The 19,756-nt window shown below is 38.1% G+C and overlaps 1 protein-coding gene across 1 annotated transcript in view; it reads left to right on the forward strand.

Moving 5' to 3' along the window:
- The first annotated feature begins 8,619 nt into the window (after positions 1-8,619).
- Positions 8,620-19,756, forward strand: part of DCN (decorin) — a 40,877-nt gene continuing 29,740 nt past the window's right edge. Inside the window, exons 1-2 of the mRNA XM_082063691.1 lie at positions 8,620-8,891; positions 13,001-13,233. Coding sequence (XP_081919817.1) covers positions 13,029-13,233 — 205 coding nt within the window. The 5' untranslated portion in view covers positions 8,620-8,891; positions 13,001-13,028. The remainder of the gene's footprint in view (positions 8,892-13,000; positions 13,234-19,756) is intronic.

Raw genomic sequence — 19,756 nt, forward strand, 5'->3', positions numbered from 1 at the left:
ATGTTTAGAAATGTCATATTAGTTAAATAATTAAGTTGCATTTTGTCCTAATTTGTTATATAATTGCCAGCAGCCCTGACTCAAAAGTTTATAGTCATAGGGATCATAGAGTCACCACAATATTTTTTACAGTCTTACTTAGCACCCAGCACAAGGCTTATCTCTCCTCAGTATCAAACAGCAGTTCCTTCTGCTTAAGAGTACAAAATGGCAAATCCCTAAACACACATCACTTCTTGACTGAACAAGATGAAAATACACACTTAAACATATATTTTGGTGAAAAATGAGAATCTGTAAAAGCCAAATTCACTTTTTTTTTTTTTTTAGAACAGGCTGAGCAATTCTCATTCTAGTAAGAAAACTAAATTCAAGCCACAATAAGTATTGTACACACTTTCATTATAAAGCAGTAATTTGACTCTGTCTTTCCTTGATGAAAGATATCTGACATTATTTTTAAGAGCTTCAGATCTGAAACACGAGAATGTGAATTTTCATATTCCACAGCCACCAATCTTTTATTATAAACAGGAGATCATATTATGGTTTCATTTTTAAAAAAATAAAATATCTTGAGGTATACTATTATAAGAGAAACCATGAAAAAATAATAATCTCAGACAGGCTGAAACATCTTTCAAGATTCAAAGAATACTTTTAAAAACTATGAAAACCATTTTGCTGTCTCTAGCGTACTTGGCAGTTACATTTCATACGTTTTGTACTTTTTCAGTGCCACCAATTTTGCTCTCCTTTAATCTGAAACAGACCATAATAAATTATCAATTCACCATTTAAAAAAGAAGTTATATGAGGAAGCTGTTTGCTTTGCAAAATAGCACCAGCTGCTTAAATTAACAAAAAATCTAGGAGATTGTGGAGAGGGTGGCAGGAAAGGAGAGATAATTTCAGTAAATGGTGGGAACTCCCTAACTTTGTTCTAAATTAATATAAAATGGCTGGCCAGCAACGTTTGTACAGAGGAGTCAGAATATACCGAGAAATAAGGCTATGTGAAGTGGTGACAAGCGATGAAATAGAGATCTACCCCTAGAGTGACACATTTTATTGTCATTATAGTTGAATACTTGAGCTCCTCAGACTAGTCAGGCCATTGAGTCTCTCAGCCCAGCAATGCCATCTCCTGTATGTCCTGGTGACTCTTATAACAAAGGATATAAGAGAGCCTGGTGACTTCAGGTGACTTGAAGTTTAACGTTTCGAGGCCACATAAAAAAAATAAAGATGTATTAGAGCAATCTTAGCCCAAAGTAACCCTAAATTTCCCCTTCAAACCTGCTGTAATCCATAATCCAGAGGTTTATTCTGTTGGAGCTTTGGGACCTGGAAGGAAAACTGATGTTGCAAAATAGACTCTTTGTAAACCATATGGGTTTCTGTCCTGGATGTGAAGTTGACAAATAGATTCTGATTAGTAGACAGGCACTTCAGACTAAATAGCAGATGTCCTTTAGGCTAAAATATAACATAAATTACAGCCATAAACGGATAGGTGAACAAAACCCCTAAAACAGTAAAGCCACAAAAGTAAGGCTTTTGTTAGGCCTAGAAGAATCTACAAAGTCCTCTAATTTATTAGAATTTTCTTGGATGTATTTTTGAAACCTGTTTTTCTCTCTTATATCCTATAATTTGAAAAACAATTGTTTGTTTTTGTGACTTAGTTCCATTGCTTCTTTTACCAAATGATTGTCATTTTAAAGTGACACAAAAATGGCATTTCCGTCTATCAATGGCTTACATACAGTGTGAACTCCTTGGAGACCCGAATTTTCGAATTGTGACTGAAAGACAGGTAATTTCTCTTGTGTAGCTGATTCAAATAATTTGGAGGAGACACAGAGTGCAGGAACACACTGTAAGACCTTTAACAACATGACAAATGACTGTTCCAACCTGTCCAAGTCTCAAGATCCAACTTCCAGTGGTTTTGGTTTTATAAACGAAGAACAGTCTATGAATAGATTTTTGCTTGCAAGCACATGTGTGGCTTCTTCAGAGGCAAGCTTTCCATCTTGTTACAGAGCTAATACATCCATTTTGAAACATCCTGTTTTATTTCTACATGTAAGGCAAAGTAACTCATTTCTTAAATTTAGTTAGTAGATTCAAACTAGTTCAGTACACTGAGATTTCAAAAGTGATTAGTCGGTGTGGGTGCCTGGTTGTTTTCTACGTCTGTCTTCCACTGTGTTATACAATACCTGATTTCAAAAAAATGGTCTTTGGAAGTAAAATCTATTAAAGATAGTTTTGAAACCTGTTAGTCATTCTTCCAAATCTTGACTTAGGTCTCTAATGTTTTAGGTTCCTGGTATATTGTGATAGTTGAAGATGAGTCAAGAAATTCAATGGCTGAATTTTGAAATTGCATACATCACAGGATGCCGCAATCTCAATAAAATGGTGTGATTTATGTCTCCTGGAGGTGTGTCCCAGCATGCTCATAAATTCATCTGTTATGTATGTATATCTAAAATAAACCTTCCCCCAAAAAACCCAAGAAAACAAAAAAGACCAAAAGTGAAACAAATAAATGCAAACCAAGACTATTAATAATTAAAGTATAGTTTAACTTTTATTCAGTGGAAACACAATGGACATGTGCATTATTCTCTAAATCACAAAGTACCTGGTCCTTTTGGAACAGGAGGTTGCTCCAGTAACATGGCATAGAACAAAGAAATAACTGAAAAACAGGTTTTAAAGAAGGAAATAAACCAATGAACAATGTAGAAAAAGGATAGTCTTCACTTTTTTTCTGTTTGCCAATAGGGTAAACATTCCATTGTAATTCAAGAACTGAAGGAATTGCCATCACATAAGGAATTTTTGCATGTAGAATTAAACTCTGTTTTGTTCAGAAAACCTCACTGTTTTATCCAGGTTGAATGTGGAAAATTACTGTTGAGCAATCCTGAAAAGAGCTTATTTACAAGAATAAAAGTAGAAAATTCTTTAAGTAGTACTTAAAAGAAAGCCCAGATCCGGTTAAGGGCAATTTAAAGTCTTTAGATGCTTTATGAAATGCAATGGATATTTTGAAGACTCTTCTGTGAACAATACTGCAGCCTGGAAGTATTTAATGGCTGATGACCCTGATTCCAAGTGATCTTGGAAGTGGAAAAAATCTGATAGTATATTGATAGAAAAAGATTTAAAAAATATTCAAGTTTGGGTATTTTTTTCTTTTTTTTTTTTTTTTTTTTTAATTCTCAGCCATGATAGTGTGAAAATGAATTTAAATCATTCTACTGCCCTCTCTTTACGAACTTCCATTTTGTCCTTCCTGAAGAAGCTTGTATTCCACTTTTCCATGTTTTCAAATCAGGTAAAATTTGCCTAAAGTGTATAGTGTTCTCATCGTCACTTCTCCACCTTGAATGCTAGATTATCATCTGTGCTTTTTGGACTCTTCTCCCACATCATTATTTTTCTTTATTATGTTTTTAAATTGTCTCAAATGCAGCAAGTTACTTCAAAGGTTCTAGAGTTATGTCTTTTGCATTTGAACCCCACAGGGCACACCCTGTTTAGACAGGGTTGTTTCTCATGTAACTCATCACCATCTAACTTAAGATTCTCAGCAGTTCCTCTCCATAGTCAGGTCACACAATCCAAACAAAACTGCTAGGTTTTATTATATTATTGCTTATATCTTGGAAGTCATATTTTTGTATGTTTAGCTGAAGTTAGAAATTATTTATTTCCCCAGTAGATTGCCAACATAAAAAAAGGAGCATTTTAATACAGAGACATGGACACAAACCCTATTGTAAACATCCTTTATTTCTGTTCCACTCCCTGTTTCAGGACTTTCCTTGGTAATATAGTCACTAGCCCTCCCTGAAGAAGTTTACTCTCTGTGACGACTAAATAGGAAATCAAGGATGACCTGGCCATTCACATGTTTTTCGTAATCTGGGAATAGGATGTTAATATCTGCACAGGATGTGTCTCATTCTGAATGCTGGTTCATAACCCATGACTAACAGAGGACATGCAAGGAGTATAGTTCCAACATTTGCATGAATTATTGTCATCCTTTTCTGGGGTATTGTGTAATCCAGCTGGGATGATGAGGCTTGTTCAGAGCATGATCTAAGGGCCATCCAAATGAGAATTAAGGTTTGGATCTTTCGTTTGAACCTTGGCAATATTTGGACTCCAACTCAGGGTACTGCGAAATACAAAGAAAGGCCAAAATCTGATTAAACAGCTGCTCACTTGAAATTTCACCTCCTCTTATCTAAACCAATCCTCTCTCCTCTGAAGTCATCACTCCCACTTTCATGGCCCACACTCTCAGAGTAACACTTCCCTGGGAAGGTGTCTTCCATAGGGAGTTGTAGCTTCCTGGTACTGTTGATGAGGGGCATCTACCCGCACACCCTTTCCTTCATTTAGGAGATTTTCCAAAAGGCAGGAGACTGCTGATGCTTGAACAGAAGTCAGGCAGGAACAAAATCCAATGATGTGTATTACTGAAACACAGCAAATGGTACCGAGTACTAGTACAGAGGCTATCAGTGTGTGTGACAGTAAATGTTTCTTCATGATTCTTCAACACTAATTAAAAGTGAAGAGGTAAAGCCAAAGCGAGGTTCTGGAGTCTTCGGTCCACTTTCACTTTTACTTTTCTCTCTTTGTTTCTAGGATGGCTAGGAGCTGGGAGGACTCATACAGAGTCTAGTTTTACATATTTGCTGCATTTGCTGAGAGAGGTAACAGTGATCTCAAAATGCATGCATACACTGCAAAAGTGTGAGGAATATTTAGGACAGGCTTTGTCTTGAACAGTGGAAGTTCAGAGCATTTGAAATCCTAGTGAATAGTAAGGCTACAGTGATATGTGGTTAGCTGCTGCAGCTGCTGGTTACACCTGCACAAAAAGATTTTATTTGGAAGAGAATAAAATGCCAGTGGAAGGAAAGCCATTGTTGAGTACTAGAACAGATTGGCCTTTCCATAGAGAAAGAGTCCGAAGTAAAGGACATGATCATATCAGACACTTCAGCTGAGGACAGTTTGAATTTTTTTCCTAGGGTGACCTGTGGATCCCACAGACTCCCTTCAGAAGGGAGCAGGGAGATGACTGTGGGGGTACACAGTACTTTGGTCTTGCTGAGTGGAAAAAGGAGAGAAGGGAAGACAGACAGTGAGGGAAGAGATTATTCCTCCAAAGAGAGTGCTCTTTCTTTGAAGGGTCACAGAGGACTGAAGGAAACTTTGATACTCAGAATACCCAGAAATTACATTTCTGTCTCTTTAGCTACTTTGTCAATTTGTGCCTGGGTCAATATTTACCTGGATCAATGTTTATTAAGCTTAGGTCAATATTTACTTGCATTTTTAGTAGAGGAACTTCATTGCTATGGTAAATAACAGTTTACTGCAGGTGACTGGAAGTAGTACATTCGAGAATGCAGAGGATGCCATGCTAGGGAGCTGGTAAAGCTCAGGCATGTAATGTAGAGGAGGTGGAGAGGGCCCCTAAGGGACAGCCAAACAGGGGATCTTGTTTCATCTCTTCCTGATGGGAACTGACACTCACCTAGCTGGTTCATGAGGCAGATTTGCTTGCCCCTCTTCCTTACCACAACAACCATAACAATGCTAGCCAGCCTTTGATCATCAAATCTGGGATCTATTAGAAGGCAGCCCAAGAAAAATGTCCCCCCCTCCCTTTTTTTTTTTTTAATCTGAATCTCTGTGCCAATGTATTCCTGCAGGACAGATCCTGTCTTCCTGCTTAGGTTTGATTCCAGTAACATTCTGGATTGCAATAAATGCTACCTTTTTTTTTTTTTTTTTTTTTTTTTTTTCCCCTCATGCTCCCTAAAAAAGCACTCTTCTTTCTATCCCCAGGGGCAGATTATGTCAGCTCCCCTTTCTTCTGAGGAGTCTGCAACCTGTGCTGGCAGCACTGGGTGCCTGCTGGACGTGCCTCTCTCCCAGCCCCACGCTCCAGGAGCTCTTCCCCCAGGGTATGTTTGCTCCTTGCAAGGCAGCTGCTCATCTCCTTCCTGCAGAGACTTCCACTGGACCCGGGCAGAGCAGGCAACAGCAGGCAGGCAGGCAGGCTTCCTGTCTTCTCTCCTGCCACTGCCCTTTGAAAGGTCCACAAAATAAGCTGTGAGCAAATGAAGCAGATGCTATCCATCAAAATTTAATAAAAAAGACTGTTACATAAATAACATTAACATGCAGTTGCCTGTAACATTCTGGGAATCTGTATTTGGAACAGCATGTAGCCCTGTAAGTTTGTTAAACCGGAGTGATAAAGTCATATACAAACCAAGATTGCTCTAATAATGATTTTTTCTATATTGACTAAGCTGTAGTCAAAGCAGATCAGACTGGGAAGGAGAGTTTATAAATGCTAGGACCTGTCTATGGTCATGGGCCTTAAAATAATATAGCAACTTAATATTATTGTTCATTTGGGTTTTTTTCAAAGTTATTTATCTTCTGAGTGACATTGCAGGGGGCAAAGAGTGGGATTAAAGGACTATTTGTACCAGAAAGGATCTGACATTCCCATAAAAACACACAAATGACTCAAAACAATTAATGGGGTATTGCACCAACATTCAGTGTCCTAAGCACTCTCCCATTCAGTTGCTCAGACCTCCATGTACTCCACATAACATTTCAAGAGGGGGTGGATGCCTGACACATGCCCCTTCTACTTCTGGGTCTCAACAGGCAGCACAAGTGCTTTCATAATTCCTAAAGGTGGTAATCCCAGTAAACACACTGTACTCCTCCTGTTCCCACCTTGATCTTTATATTTTTCTTTGACTCTTCCTAATATCTGGGACAAAAATGGAGAAGTGGCTGTCTATCTCTTCCTGTGCCTCCAAAGAGGTGACTAAGCTATTAAATTGTAATACCTTTTGACCCTGTAACAGATATCAGAACAAATGTAGTATGGTTTTACTGGGAAAATGGGTTATGTGAAACAAACCGACAAGAAGTTTACCCTGACCTGTTCCTCATCAAAATCCTGCTTTGAAATGTTTTTAAACACCAGATGCAGCTGGTGACCAAGGTTCAAATAACTGACATTACTAAGATGCTGCCAAGATTTCAGCAAGCCTCATGGTGACACTTCTGGACAAAGATAAGTCTTTGTTTTAAGCATGAAAGCTTGGAACACCACTAATCTTATGTAGAAAAATGTCACAATAAAAACCATTAGCAGTTTTGAATCCAGTAGAGAGGAAGAGGAAAGAAGTTAGTTCATGGGCTAGGGGTGAATACATTTTCCTTAACTTCTAGAGTGAACTATATAAAGAAGGTGTAATGTAAGATGTCTGATTACACCTTTGTGCTACACTGACCAAAACTAGCAGTCAATTATTCTACCATGTTTTCTTCCACCAAAGAAGAACAATTATAAGAGCAGTTTTAATGGTTCTTCTTGAAATTAAATGAAGAGAATAGCTAAAATGTCAAGAGTTTATTGCATTTCTAAAAATTCAGACTTCTTTTAAACATCATTTCACATTTTATAGGCTTTAACTTCAGATTTGCACCTGGTCTTAGCCTAGGGGCAGAAATAAAAGGATACAAGTCAAAACACAGAGGCACAAGCCTCCAGTCTTTAGATAGGACAGCTAACAACACAGGGAAACTACACATGTTCACAATGTGTTTGGATTACTAAATAAATAGTAATTATTGCATTTGCTCTCCTTTCAGTTCGCTAGACTTGTAAAATTGTGCAGGAATAGAGAAACTGCAGTTTAGCTTCCACTGGTATTTGCATCAACCCAGAAATTACTAAAATAAAATATAAATCTGAACAATGAGCCAGATACATTTTTCCTTTTATCTTTTAAAAAAGCTCCAAACAAACAAAAAACCCACCAAAAAATCCCAAACAACTAAAACCAACCAACTAAAAACAAAACCAAAAAAAACCAAACCACTCAACCCCCGCCCCCCAAAAAAAAACCCCACCCCAAAACCCCATTTAAAGCTAATTTCCCCTCTGCTTTGCTGTCTTGGTGAGAAAGTAGTAAAAAAAAGAAGGAAAAAAAAAAAAAGGGGGAAGTTTATATAAAGCAGTTCTAACCACAAATATTAGAATCATTCTACTAATGAAAACATGATTTTCATATATACGAAAAACATGCTGTAGTTTCAAGAAATACATAAAAACTATTATTAGACAGGATAATAGTATATTACGCTATATACTACTTGGTTTGACAATGATTATAGCAAGAGCAAAGGCAGGTTGATATCTGTTTAAATAGTTTTACCTAAAGCTACCCCCTTTTTCTGATATTAATCTCCACTTTTACTAACTCCAAGATTAATTTTATATCATTCTCTTGAATTACAAATACTATAAACAAGAGGAACAGCCAAAAATTTTTCTCAGTAATGAGTCAGAAAAAAAACCCCACATAGTTAAAACCAAGAAAACTTTCCTAAATATATGTTCCAGGGACATAAAAAAAAATAAGTTGAATTACAGCTAAGCATCTGTCTAATAGTGTGCAAGTAGTTCGGGATTCTAAACAGATGAAAAAGAAATAAAGCAAATGAAAAAGAGAAAAGGAGGAAAAGAAAGGAAAAGACCTGATAAAGTTTCTGGCTACAATACAGGAGACATATCATTACCATATGATCTAATGTGGGTGTCAGCCTGGATTGTGTTCATTGAGAGAAACCTTATTTTTTAACTGTGCTATGGAATAGAAGCAGGAGGGTTTTCCACCAAGTGACAGTCACTGAGCTGAACTTACCCCCTCCTCCTTTCCACACCTGCAAAGCCTTTTGCCTGGGTTGAATATTTAGTTTAATTACATCTCAGCTTTGAGAGCTCCTGTTGCAAATCCCTGGATTAAAAGGTACGGTTTTCAGTAATTCTCCTGAACTATGCTGCATTAATAAAACTTCAGGCAAGTCTACGGCAAGAACTAGCTGAATTTTAAGAGAAGCAAGGAAAAAATCCTTCTAAATGTTTAGCAATGTTAAGTTTTGTATCCAGCACTTTTGTTTCTTGGGAACACGAGTATGCATTCTCAAGGACTGTGCAGATTTCCTACTGTTTATTTGACTGTTCTGTCTCTTGTTTTGATTTGTATAAGCACTGCTATAGCCCTTTCTTTTTCCTTGCTGTAAACTTTTGCAGCAGTATATTCTCTGTTTGCAATCCAGTGTTTAGAATTGTTGATATAGTGAGTGTAAAAAATGTGTGAGTTCTTACATTTCTGTTTTAAACTGCACTCTGTGATTTCTCTTTCATTTGCGTTTCTTCATATATATTCCAAACATTAATGAATATAGTTTCAATTTCAGAGAAAAAAATACTTAGTAGTTAGTTAAACAGGCTCAGTGTATGCCTTTGTAATCTTAGAAAGTGTTATGTTACAGTGTACAAACAAGGGACTTGCACATAAAGAAGGTTTCTATGAATGAAATAATAGAAAATTCCTGGAGTTGTTACTTCTGTTAATACAGTTTTAATCTCTTTAAAACTTTCAACTCCTATTTTTGCACATCTAGACTTTATTACACAAAATGGGTAAAACATATAATGTAGGGGATTTTTTTTTTAACTGCACATATTGTTTAACTTGTCTTTTGTGGTATTTTGAGAGATATCTGACAGTAGGTGAACTAATATTTAAAACTTAATATTAAGGTAAACTGACAAGAAGACCACCAATACAGTGGTGACGTGAACTGATGAGGCATTTTTCCAGTGGTATTTTAAACTGAAATGTGGCCAAGTCTATGGTATAGTTTCCTCTGTTTGTGGAAAAGTCTTCCTCATTGTAAACACATAATTAAAGCAAATTTAAACAGTTATGTCCTGCAGACATAAATATTGTGTCACAGACCTTTAAGAGCTCAGATTTTTTTCCTCCTCTCTATTTTTTTTGTAAGTGAAATGTAAATATTTCTAAATAGTACAGTTTTGTATGTATTTTTTTCTCTAACTGCTTATGTTCATTTACACATGCAAACAATAGCAACAGATATGTGTCCACAGTATGAATACATGTACGGAGAAAAATATACAGACAAATATCTATTCCTAATTCCTGACTAATATGTAGCTTGTATCTGCTGTTTTCTCTGATCCTTGATATCCTTTGTTGTCGTACAGTTTTCATTTATACACAGCTTTTACTGATTTTATTATAATTTTGACAGAACAGGGACCAAAGGGCCTGCTACAAGGTTTAACTAAGATAAGTGAAATCATCAATATTAATGTGAATGAGAAGTGTGAAGACACTTCCAAAATGCCTTTGCATTGTTTTGGGTTTTTAGAGGGGTAGTAATTTAACTTCAGGATAAGATCCTGATTCTTGAAATGAATGGTGCTTCACCAGTGACCCTGGGGGGGGATATAAGCAGTTTTAAATATTTTAAAATATTTTAAAAATATACAAATATGTAAAAAAGAGCTGGGGAAGCTCTTTAAAAGGTACTAACTGCCAGTTCATGCCAGGGTTGGTGTGCAGTATTCCCAATGTTTATTGATGTTAATGTACATTCTGAAAAATAATTTGTACTGGGGTAATGTTTTATTGATCATTTTCTCAGGGCAGTTTATTAGGATGAATGGTGATGATTTAGCAAATTTGTCTTCCTGCTTCAGCTTATCAATAAATTGTTGTTTGGTTGTTGGTTTTTTGTTGTTTTTTTTTTTTAATTATTATTTTTTTATTTTATTTTACAATAATTCATACATAACAATGATTATTTTTAAAATCTTGTTTTAGATTAAATCATGGTATGAACTCATCACCATGTATTAACACTGCTTTGTTGTGACATCTTTACTTGTCCCTGTGCACTCTGCATGCATCAAGGGGGTGTTCCTGGGGAAGGGGCACAGCCCCAATGTCGGTGGGTGGCCAGGGCAGGCAGGAGGACAGGAGGATGTCCCACATGGGCACACAGCCTGGCCCTGTGACATGGCACAAGTTTGCATGGCACCAACTTGGGCTAACAGGAAATGCTAAAATGCTCTGGTCCTCCAGTTGACAGTACGGTCTGCAAAACCCCTCAGTTCATGCAGTAGGTAATATGTCTGCTCCGGGAACAGAAAATACTTTCAGATGCAACTAATAAACCAATTATGCCCATTAAAGAGGAAACAGAAATGGTGTTTTGCTGCACATGAAGTCACTTTGAAGTGTTTGGAACATCTGAAGATGTTAGATACCCATCTTCCTGTTAGGTAGATTACAGAAATGTAAGCTATGATTTTAAAACACTAGCATATCTCACAAGGTAACCTTATCATTGTCTCAATACTGAGCCCTGAAGGTTTCTGCAGGATTACATTATTGGCAACTGTAGGTAAAAATTCATAAAGGAAATTGAACCCAGACACAATATAGATTGTATCTAATTCCAAACCTGTGTTTTTCATTTATTTAGCTTTTTTTTTTTTTTTTTTTTTTCATACTAACCACACCTGTTAGAGCACCTGGATATAGTATTCTAGAAAGAGAGGCCCCAGTATGCCACTCTCACCTAACATCAGATGTCCAAGTTAGTCATCTACCTGGTAGGTTCCATATGTCAACGTAAAGAGTGAGACAGTCCTCCTACTCTGTCTCTCCCCCATTTTTTTTTAATCTTTCCATTAGTCAATATGGAGCTGAGAAATGCTATACCCCGCCCCTAACTGTTAGATAACTTCTGCTAGAGAAAAAATGAATCCCAGCTAGTGCCCAGACAAGGCATTTCAGAAGTTATTGACCTGAAGAAGCAAGTGGACATTTTCACTTTCTTTACAAAGAGCAACATCTGTATTCAGGACATTTTAAGAAAAGGGTCCTAAATAAATTACAAGTTTGCCTTTCTGTCATTTGGATACTTGAAGGCAGTTTTCTTCATTTTTTTTCATGAGTTGTTTTTAGACCCATGAAGGTTTGTAAAATAGAAGTTTCTTTATACAAAATAAATAGAAAAATAAAATAATTTTTAGAAAGTTAGCTGATCTATACAGCCTTGATACAAAACCTGCAAACAGCTGTTTTGTAGTTTCTCCTTAGTGCAAAACACAAGTAGCACAATGTACAGTGTGTTTAAATACATTTAGGCCTAGGTCCTGAGAACACGTATTTAAGCAGTTTTCCTTGTTAACCTCTATGGCAATATATACTTCTGTGAAGTTGTTCCTAAGCATGAAAGTCTGCAGAATGAGGCCCTGAAGTTCCATTAGAAAGTGTGCTGACAATACTATAAGCATCAATTCAAATGCTTATGCAGTGCAAAGCGGAGGATTTTCAGGGTCCGTTGTTTATATCATAAAATCCCCAAGCCAAAAATTTGTAAGGAAAGCCAAGAATGTCCAATATAACACAACATTGTGTTCCATTTTGTTGTGCTGTTTAAACTGGAAAAGAAGTATAGCTCATTTAAACAACTAAAGATCTTCCCCTCTCTCTCCACCCCATCACTAGATCCTACCCTTTCTCAGTCAGTTTTACTAGGCTATAATTTAAAACACACAGGAAGCTTGCACTTAAAAAAAATAGTTCTCAAGACATGAAATACTGCATCACAGTGAGTTTGGGAACCTCAGGTTCATCCCCAGGGGACAAACTCTTTGCTATGAAACAAATACTAATGAAATCAAATAGACTGTTACACTAGCAGAAAACAGACACATGGAAAATGTGGCTTATTGTGTTGACTGTTTTGCATAACAAATTTGACAGTGCTGCCTGTTCCTAATAAATATTACTCTAAATATGCAAACAGATGTGTTTACAGTTGCCTTTAAACTGCTCTGTCAAAGAAAAAAAAAGCCTATTGACAAGCAGTTACTGGAGTCCTATCACATAACTGTCCTATTTTCACTATTCAGTTTTCATTTATTGAAAGGAACAGTTATGCAATTGGTGGATACACTGGACCTCCTTCAGCAGGAACTGTGCAGCTATGGGAAACTGCTACTTTTTTGTAAATCTCCTACTTTGATTCCTAGGTTGTGCCTGGAGTCTATGAACTAAGCCATGAGGCTGGCTCTTCTCTTCGTTCTACTGCTGCCAGAATGCTTGGCCAAGCCGTTCCACCAGCAGGGCCTCTTTGACTTTATGCTGGAGGATGAAGGGTCGGCCGATATGCCTCCAACAGATGACCCTGTCATATCTGGATTTGGACCAGTGTGCCCCTTTCGCTGCCAGTGCCATCTTCGCGTGGTACAGTGCTCTGACCTAGGTAAGCCCAAGAGTATCTTCGCAGGGTATGTACTTACATTCTAGCCAGGGGTTTGTAGCTGAGATGGTGAGGCTGCTACACACTGCCACTCCGTAACTGGCGTTTTGTCAAAGAGATATCCTACAATTACTGTTAACTAGAATGTACTATATGAATTAGGCCATAAAGCCCTGACAAGATGGATGTTTGTTATGACCACAAAGAAATTTTGACTTTTTAATGTACATTTTTGTGTATGTACATTTCATTTGTTCTTTGAAATACCTCAGACTTCTGTAGCAGAGAAAATAACTTTTCAAGGCTATGCCTTCAAATGCATATTAAATACATTCAGTGAGGTCAGATGTGGGGATGGAAACATTTTAAAAGGTTCTAAATTGCATGGTCTAAGCTCCTTAATAATACTGTCTAGTACCTCAACATGGAAATCATCCCATTTCCATTGGAATATATGAGCATGGAATAACCAGCCCTGAATCATATGTGCTGGAAACAGCTCTTTGAAAGAAAGAGCTTGGAAAGACTCCAAAACAATGAACACATTTTGGAGCTCCTTATTAAATATCTTTCTTAGACATTATTCAAGCTAAAACCATGAGAACCTTTCTCACAAGCTTCCCTTGCTCTTTCACGTACAAGGGCTTGTCTGCGCAGTCAGACCAGCGGGATGTGAAGACATGCCTGGCATCATTGTATTTGACTTTCCCATGCAGAGATCTCAAGTAATGAAGTCGACTTCAGTGAGACTGCTCTTGTTTTAAGCCAGTATTATTCAAAGTCAGTGTGCAGTGCAGAAAATTAAAGTTGGGTTTGCTCACAAGGAAATTAGGCCATTTGTTTGTTGGACAGACAAATAAATTCTCTTATGATTTTACAGAGTTAATTGGTTTTTAAATCTTCTCTTAGCTGTTTAAATATATAGCTGAGTGTTTCTATTTTCCTATGTTATAGCATTGGCTTTGATAATTGCTGTAAATCATAGCACATATCCACCAATTGGGACCCAAGTTTCATCGTGATGGGTGTCGTATAATTACAGAAAGGAGAGGGAATCATTAGTTACATCCCTAGAAACTTCTGTGAATTTATTAAAGCGAGCCACATAATTATGCAACAGATATGTTTGGCAAAGACCCAGTGAACAATGAGAGCCAAGTTGCACAAATGAGCACGGACTAACCTAGCCATGCATTCATAAAGCTTTCACAGTACTGTCCTGTTGAAAGATTATTACTTTTTTTTTTTTTTACCATTTAGGTACCAGAAAGTAGCAAACGTGGGGTGGGGAGTGGGGAGGAAGTTGCCCCACATGCTATGAAGGTTGTAGGTTTTACTGTTACACTGGCTAATGCTGATGGAATTTAAGTTATTTTGGGAACTCGTCCCCAGTCTGCTTCAACTCTGAAGAATGTAAGGAGCTTTCACTTGTTCAAAAAGTAGAGATATTCACACAGGAACCCTTTGTTGCTGTATTTGCCCCCATGTTCGTTCAGTTCTTTTTCACACACATATGGTTTCCAAAGGGTTGCATGACAGTCTACTGTCTACAGATGATTCTGGGTTAACAGAGTCTGATACTGACAAGGAGACACAGAAACACAGCAATTAAGGCCCCAGGTCTGTGTTTCCCAGATAGTTTCAAGAGGGGTGATAAGAGGTATACTTTGAGCTTGGTTTAGACCCACATGCTGCAGATACTGCAACAAAGAGACTCTGCTTTTGAAGCAGCTGGCCTGATAACATCCAGCCTCTGGGCACGAAGAAAGAGACATCTCCCTGGGCTTAAAATATGCAGCCCTGAAAAATAAATAATATTTCCCTGGCAGAGCTCAGGGAAGTAATAATCAATCAGAGTTTCCCAGCCTTAAGTCTCATCCATCCTTGTCACATGTGGGCTGGACAGCTCCTGATGGGTCGTGGCCCAAGTGGCTCACCAGGGCAGAGGTCCAATGGCTGTCTCTGTGAGCAGGGACAGGACAGCTGTGTGCTGCCAGCTCACAGGCAAGTCTGCCCTCCACTCTCCTGTGGCCTTGAATCCATTTCTATGTGAGACTCAGACAAGGTCAGATTTACCTGCAGACTTGAGGAAAGCCAGGGGCTGGCCCCAACAGCTCAAAATTTTGTTGCAAACTGGGGAGGTCCTGCCGGGACAACCTAGTATGCTCCTGGAGGGAACTGAGGCTGTTTAGCCTGGAGAAAAGGAGGCTGAGGGGAGACCTTATCAGTCTCTACAACTACCTGAAAGGAGGTTCTAGCATAGAGGGTGTTGGTTCTCTTCTCACAGGCACAAGCAGTAGGGTGAGAGGAAATGGCCTCAAGTTGTGCCAGGGAGGGTTTAGATTAGATATCAGGAAAAACTTCATGGAAAACGTTGTCAGGCGTTGGAACAGGTTGCCCAGAAAAGTGATGGAGTCACCATTCCTGGAGGTGTTTAAAAGACCCATAGATGAGATTCTTAGTGACATGGATTAGTGCCAGTGTTAGGTTAACAGTTGGACTCAATGATCTTATAGGACTTTTCCAATCAAAATGATTCTATGATTCTATGAAGGGTGCTTGGGCTGCAGTGATCAGGAAGGCAATGTGCAAGTGGGAGCCATGAAATCAGCAATGGCAATTGCAGCTCCCTGCAAACTACCGCTCCTGGCCTGCCCCTCCCTTCAGCTCTGGGTGTTTCTGACCCGACCAAATTCTGCCTCTCTCCCCCAGAATTATCAAATTTAGTCATCTAGTCCCATGGGCACTAATTGACAAAAAAACTGCAGGCAAAAACAAGACTCATCCCAGGCATATATTAAGAGCTTACTAAATTAAGTCCCGCACAGGAAAGTTGAGATCTGGATCAGGATCCTTTCTTCCACTCACTCCTTGGTGTGGAAGGAGGTCTCTTTGCAGCCATGAGCCCCTGGGTGCAGAGAGTATGTCAGAGCAAGTCAGATGGGGGACCCTAATTTGGGCTACCTATGGAGAGGTCTTGTCTTCCTCATCATGCTCCTTTTTGTGCCCAAAGGGACATCTGCTATTTCTAAACTCTTGCTTTGTAGGGAAAAGGACAACTGTCTGATGGTGAATAAACCACAGAACTGTCACATCCAGGGTCCAGAGATCAGGTTTGCCCCTTGTCTCATGAACATTGAATGGGAATAATTAAAAAAAAAAAAAACAAATTCAAGAAAAACAGTGAAAAAAATGCCCAGTGGTCCAATTACACTCTTGTCAGCTATATTTTTGCATTCCTGCAGTTTTAAGCTTCAGTCACATCTTCCTAAGCACATACCTCTGAATTAATTTATTTTGCCTCCAAGCCAAAGGCTGAGTTAGCAGGAAGGAGAACTCTTGTCTTCTCACACCCTGAAGAAGAATTCTCTCTGAGCTGTGATTACTGACAGATCAAGAGCAGAACCCCACGGGCTCAGTTTATATGAGATGTATTACCTTTGTGCAACAGGCTCAAGGATCTCATCAAGGAAGGCCACTTCAGTATCTTTTAAAGTGCTGCTTTTTCTCAATCTGCCTCCTGTTGCTAAAAGGGAACCACAGGTGCACTTTTTAATCATGTCTCAGTATAAGACATTACTATGCTATAGCCAGGCTTTCCATAGAAATCTCAAACACCTTCCTAGTTAGCACACACTACAGGTGGGGAGTAGCTGATACAACTGGTCAGAGGCAGCAATTCCTGTTTTAAAATAATAAATACAGGGAAGATGTGCAGTCAGTTGGCAGGCAAACATGCCTCGTTAAAAGCCCTAGCAAGGAGTAACCATTCCATTTAAAGTCTCATCCTCCCAAAGGGAGTCTCAAGAACAGGTTCCTCCCAGAACACCCTGGAAGGCAGGAAGATGCATGTGTGATTATTTGGCCCTGCGGCTGATGCAGAATGCTCTATACGTGCATTTGTCAGAGCTTTATTTCACCTTCAGAGGAGTCTGGCAGCCCCTTACGAAGTGAGAAGTGCCTATGTTCTGCAGGATGCAATGAGATCACCTTCCTTGGAGGCTCCACAGGAAGTAGGGCGTCCCTTCAGCCCTGTTGCCTCCATGGAGGTTTTGTGGTCTCCAAAAGGTGTGCAAGAGATAGACGTCAGTAATCAAAGTTTAAGCAGTATCACAGCTTAAACTGAAGTTTTCTTACAGCTCAGAAATGCAGGGTTTCTCCAGCCATAAAGTAAATAAGGGTATATTAAAGCTTAGCATGGGTGTTGGAGTATGTGTTTGAAAAGCACTTTGAGACCAGTGGGAGAAAATCACACAGATATGTAAACCATTATTCCAAAGATCTGGTAACATGAGGCAGTTTATCTGAACACATACAGTGTCTGAACTGTATTAACTGATGGCTCTTCAACAGCTGAACCATGGTAAAGTGATAACAGTTAATTTATTTTTTGACAAAAGGTGATTTACCTCCTTGTATAAAATTTTCCATAAACATTTGAACACTCATTTTCTGATCATGACTCCATTTGTTATAAAGGAAATTATAAAGGAAATTATCTCCTTGGGGATATAAATTGGTGTGAACTTCTGCTGTCAACATGAAATCTTTTTAAAGAAAAATAATACATACCTCTTTGGTGATCATTTTCAGTCATTTTTTGAGTTCAAGAAATCAGATAGGATTAATTAGTATTGTGTACTTAGCTTTAGAATCCCTGCCATTATTTGAATGTTTACCAGCCCTTCAAAAACATAGTTTTTAAAGCTGAATGTTTAGCTCAAAATCTTGCAGATTTCTAAAGATGAAATAAGAGAAAGCATAGATCCATAAGTGGCCAAACATTAGCAAATATAATTTTTACATAAAAGCTTTTGTTAATTTGCATTCTGGTTGCTGAGCCTTTAAAACAACAGCCTTTGTTGACGACATTTTTTAGCCAAACATAACTATGGCAGTCAAACACAAATCATTGGGCTTTCCACATGCTAACTGGGTCAATTGTAACACTTAATATGTTGGAGATCAGACTGGAGGACCTATATGAAGGATTACAGGTATTATCTGTAATATAGGAGTGTTCTCAGGTGATGTTAGCTACCTATGATTCATCTGTGCTCCTTTCACAGCCATGGGGACAGCTAGGTAGCTGCCCAAACGGGCATTTCATCCTGTCTGAGTTGGATGTCAGTGACAGAAATGATAAATCACTCTTGGAGAATTAAACTGCCAATACAGGGCCTCAATGATCACTAGAGGCTATACAATTTCCTTTCAGATTAATAAAGTTATGTGTGATAGAAGTAAAGCATGGAAAAAATAAACTCGGGTTACCAGCATTATTTTGTAATAAATTTGCCATGGATTATTAAAATTTTTGTATACAGTCTTCTTAGATACAATTTTTTGGGATGCCTTGGAAGCATGAATTAAAACCCTGTACTCAGCACAGCCTGAAAAGTTAAGTCAAGAACCCAATAATTAGTAAATACTCTTCAAAAGTTGTCAAGAAAAAAAATATATTGACCTGGATGTAGACTGCTTTATATTAAAAAAAACGTCATTAGCTTTTGCCAGTGTAACAGTGAAAGACAGGCCTTGTTACATTGCAACCTGAATTGCTGATGCTCTGGTCGATAAACATGATTCCAGGTGAAAATTAATTTACTGTAAATACATCCCTTATTTGTTAGCTGCTTACTCCAAGGTGACAGTTACCAACTCTGTGTGTTTTCAAATTTTTATTATTTTTTAAATTTTTTTTTTTTTTAGATTTGTTTACTTTCTTAAAACTAGGCAGTGCCATTTAGGAAGGCCTGGTGGCAGGAATGGAAATCCTGGCTGCCAAGTCCAACTGATACAAGAAATGACTGTTTTCTGTGTTGCACTGTAACAAGGTTTAATTTCTAAAATTTCCCAATGCACAAAGAAATAGGTAATAGGTAGCTAGTAAAATGTGAGTTAGTTATTATAAGCCATGGAAAGTGATTTCAGTGCTTAAAACATACTAAATCACTGCTGACACCTACTAGTATTATAAACATCTATAGTATGTGTATTATGTTCTTAACACTTTTATAGAGTGTATTATTTGGTAAGATGTATAACTATTTAAAAACTGTCTGTGTTTTCACAACATAAAAGTCTGTGCTATTCAACAGTGAAAGGTTCGCAGCCAAGCCTTAGAAAGAGCTGAAGAGTCCAAAGGCTCCTTCCCAATGGTCACAGAGAACCCTCTGCCAACAGGGAGGAGATCTAGAAATGTGGGTCCTATGTGAAGCCACAACAAGGAACTGCCAATACTAGCCTTCAGCTACTCAGGAAAACTGTGCTTTCAGAGTCCAGTTACCATGGTATTTAGAAAAGATTTTAGTTTTAAACAAATTCTCAAAACATGTCTCTCTAACACAGATTTGACAGTGTCCCCTCCTTGTCAGCTGTAGACTCGCTGGTCTGCATTTTAATTTACGCATGCCCTGGACCTGATTAAAAGGAAGTGGTACAAAAGAAGATAATCAGGTCACAGGAAAAAAAAAAACAACAGTATTTTTCTGGATAAAATTTTATCTTTTCCTTCAAAATACAT

The sequence above is a fragment of the Streptopelia decaocto genome (genome assembly GCF_964273445.1).
Source record: "Streptopelia decaocto genome assembly, chromosome: 1".
Classification (NCBI taxonomy): Eukaryota; Metazoa; Chordata; class Aves; order Columbiformes; family Columbidae; genus Streptopelia; species Streptopelia decaocto.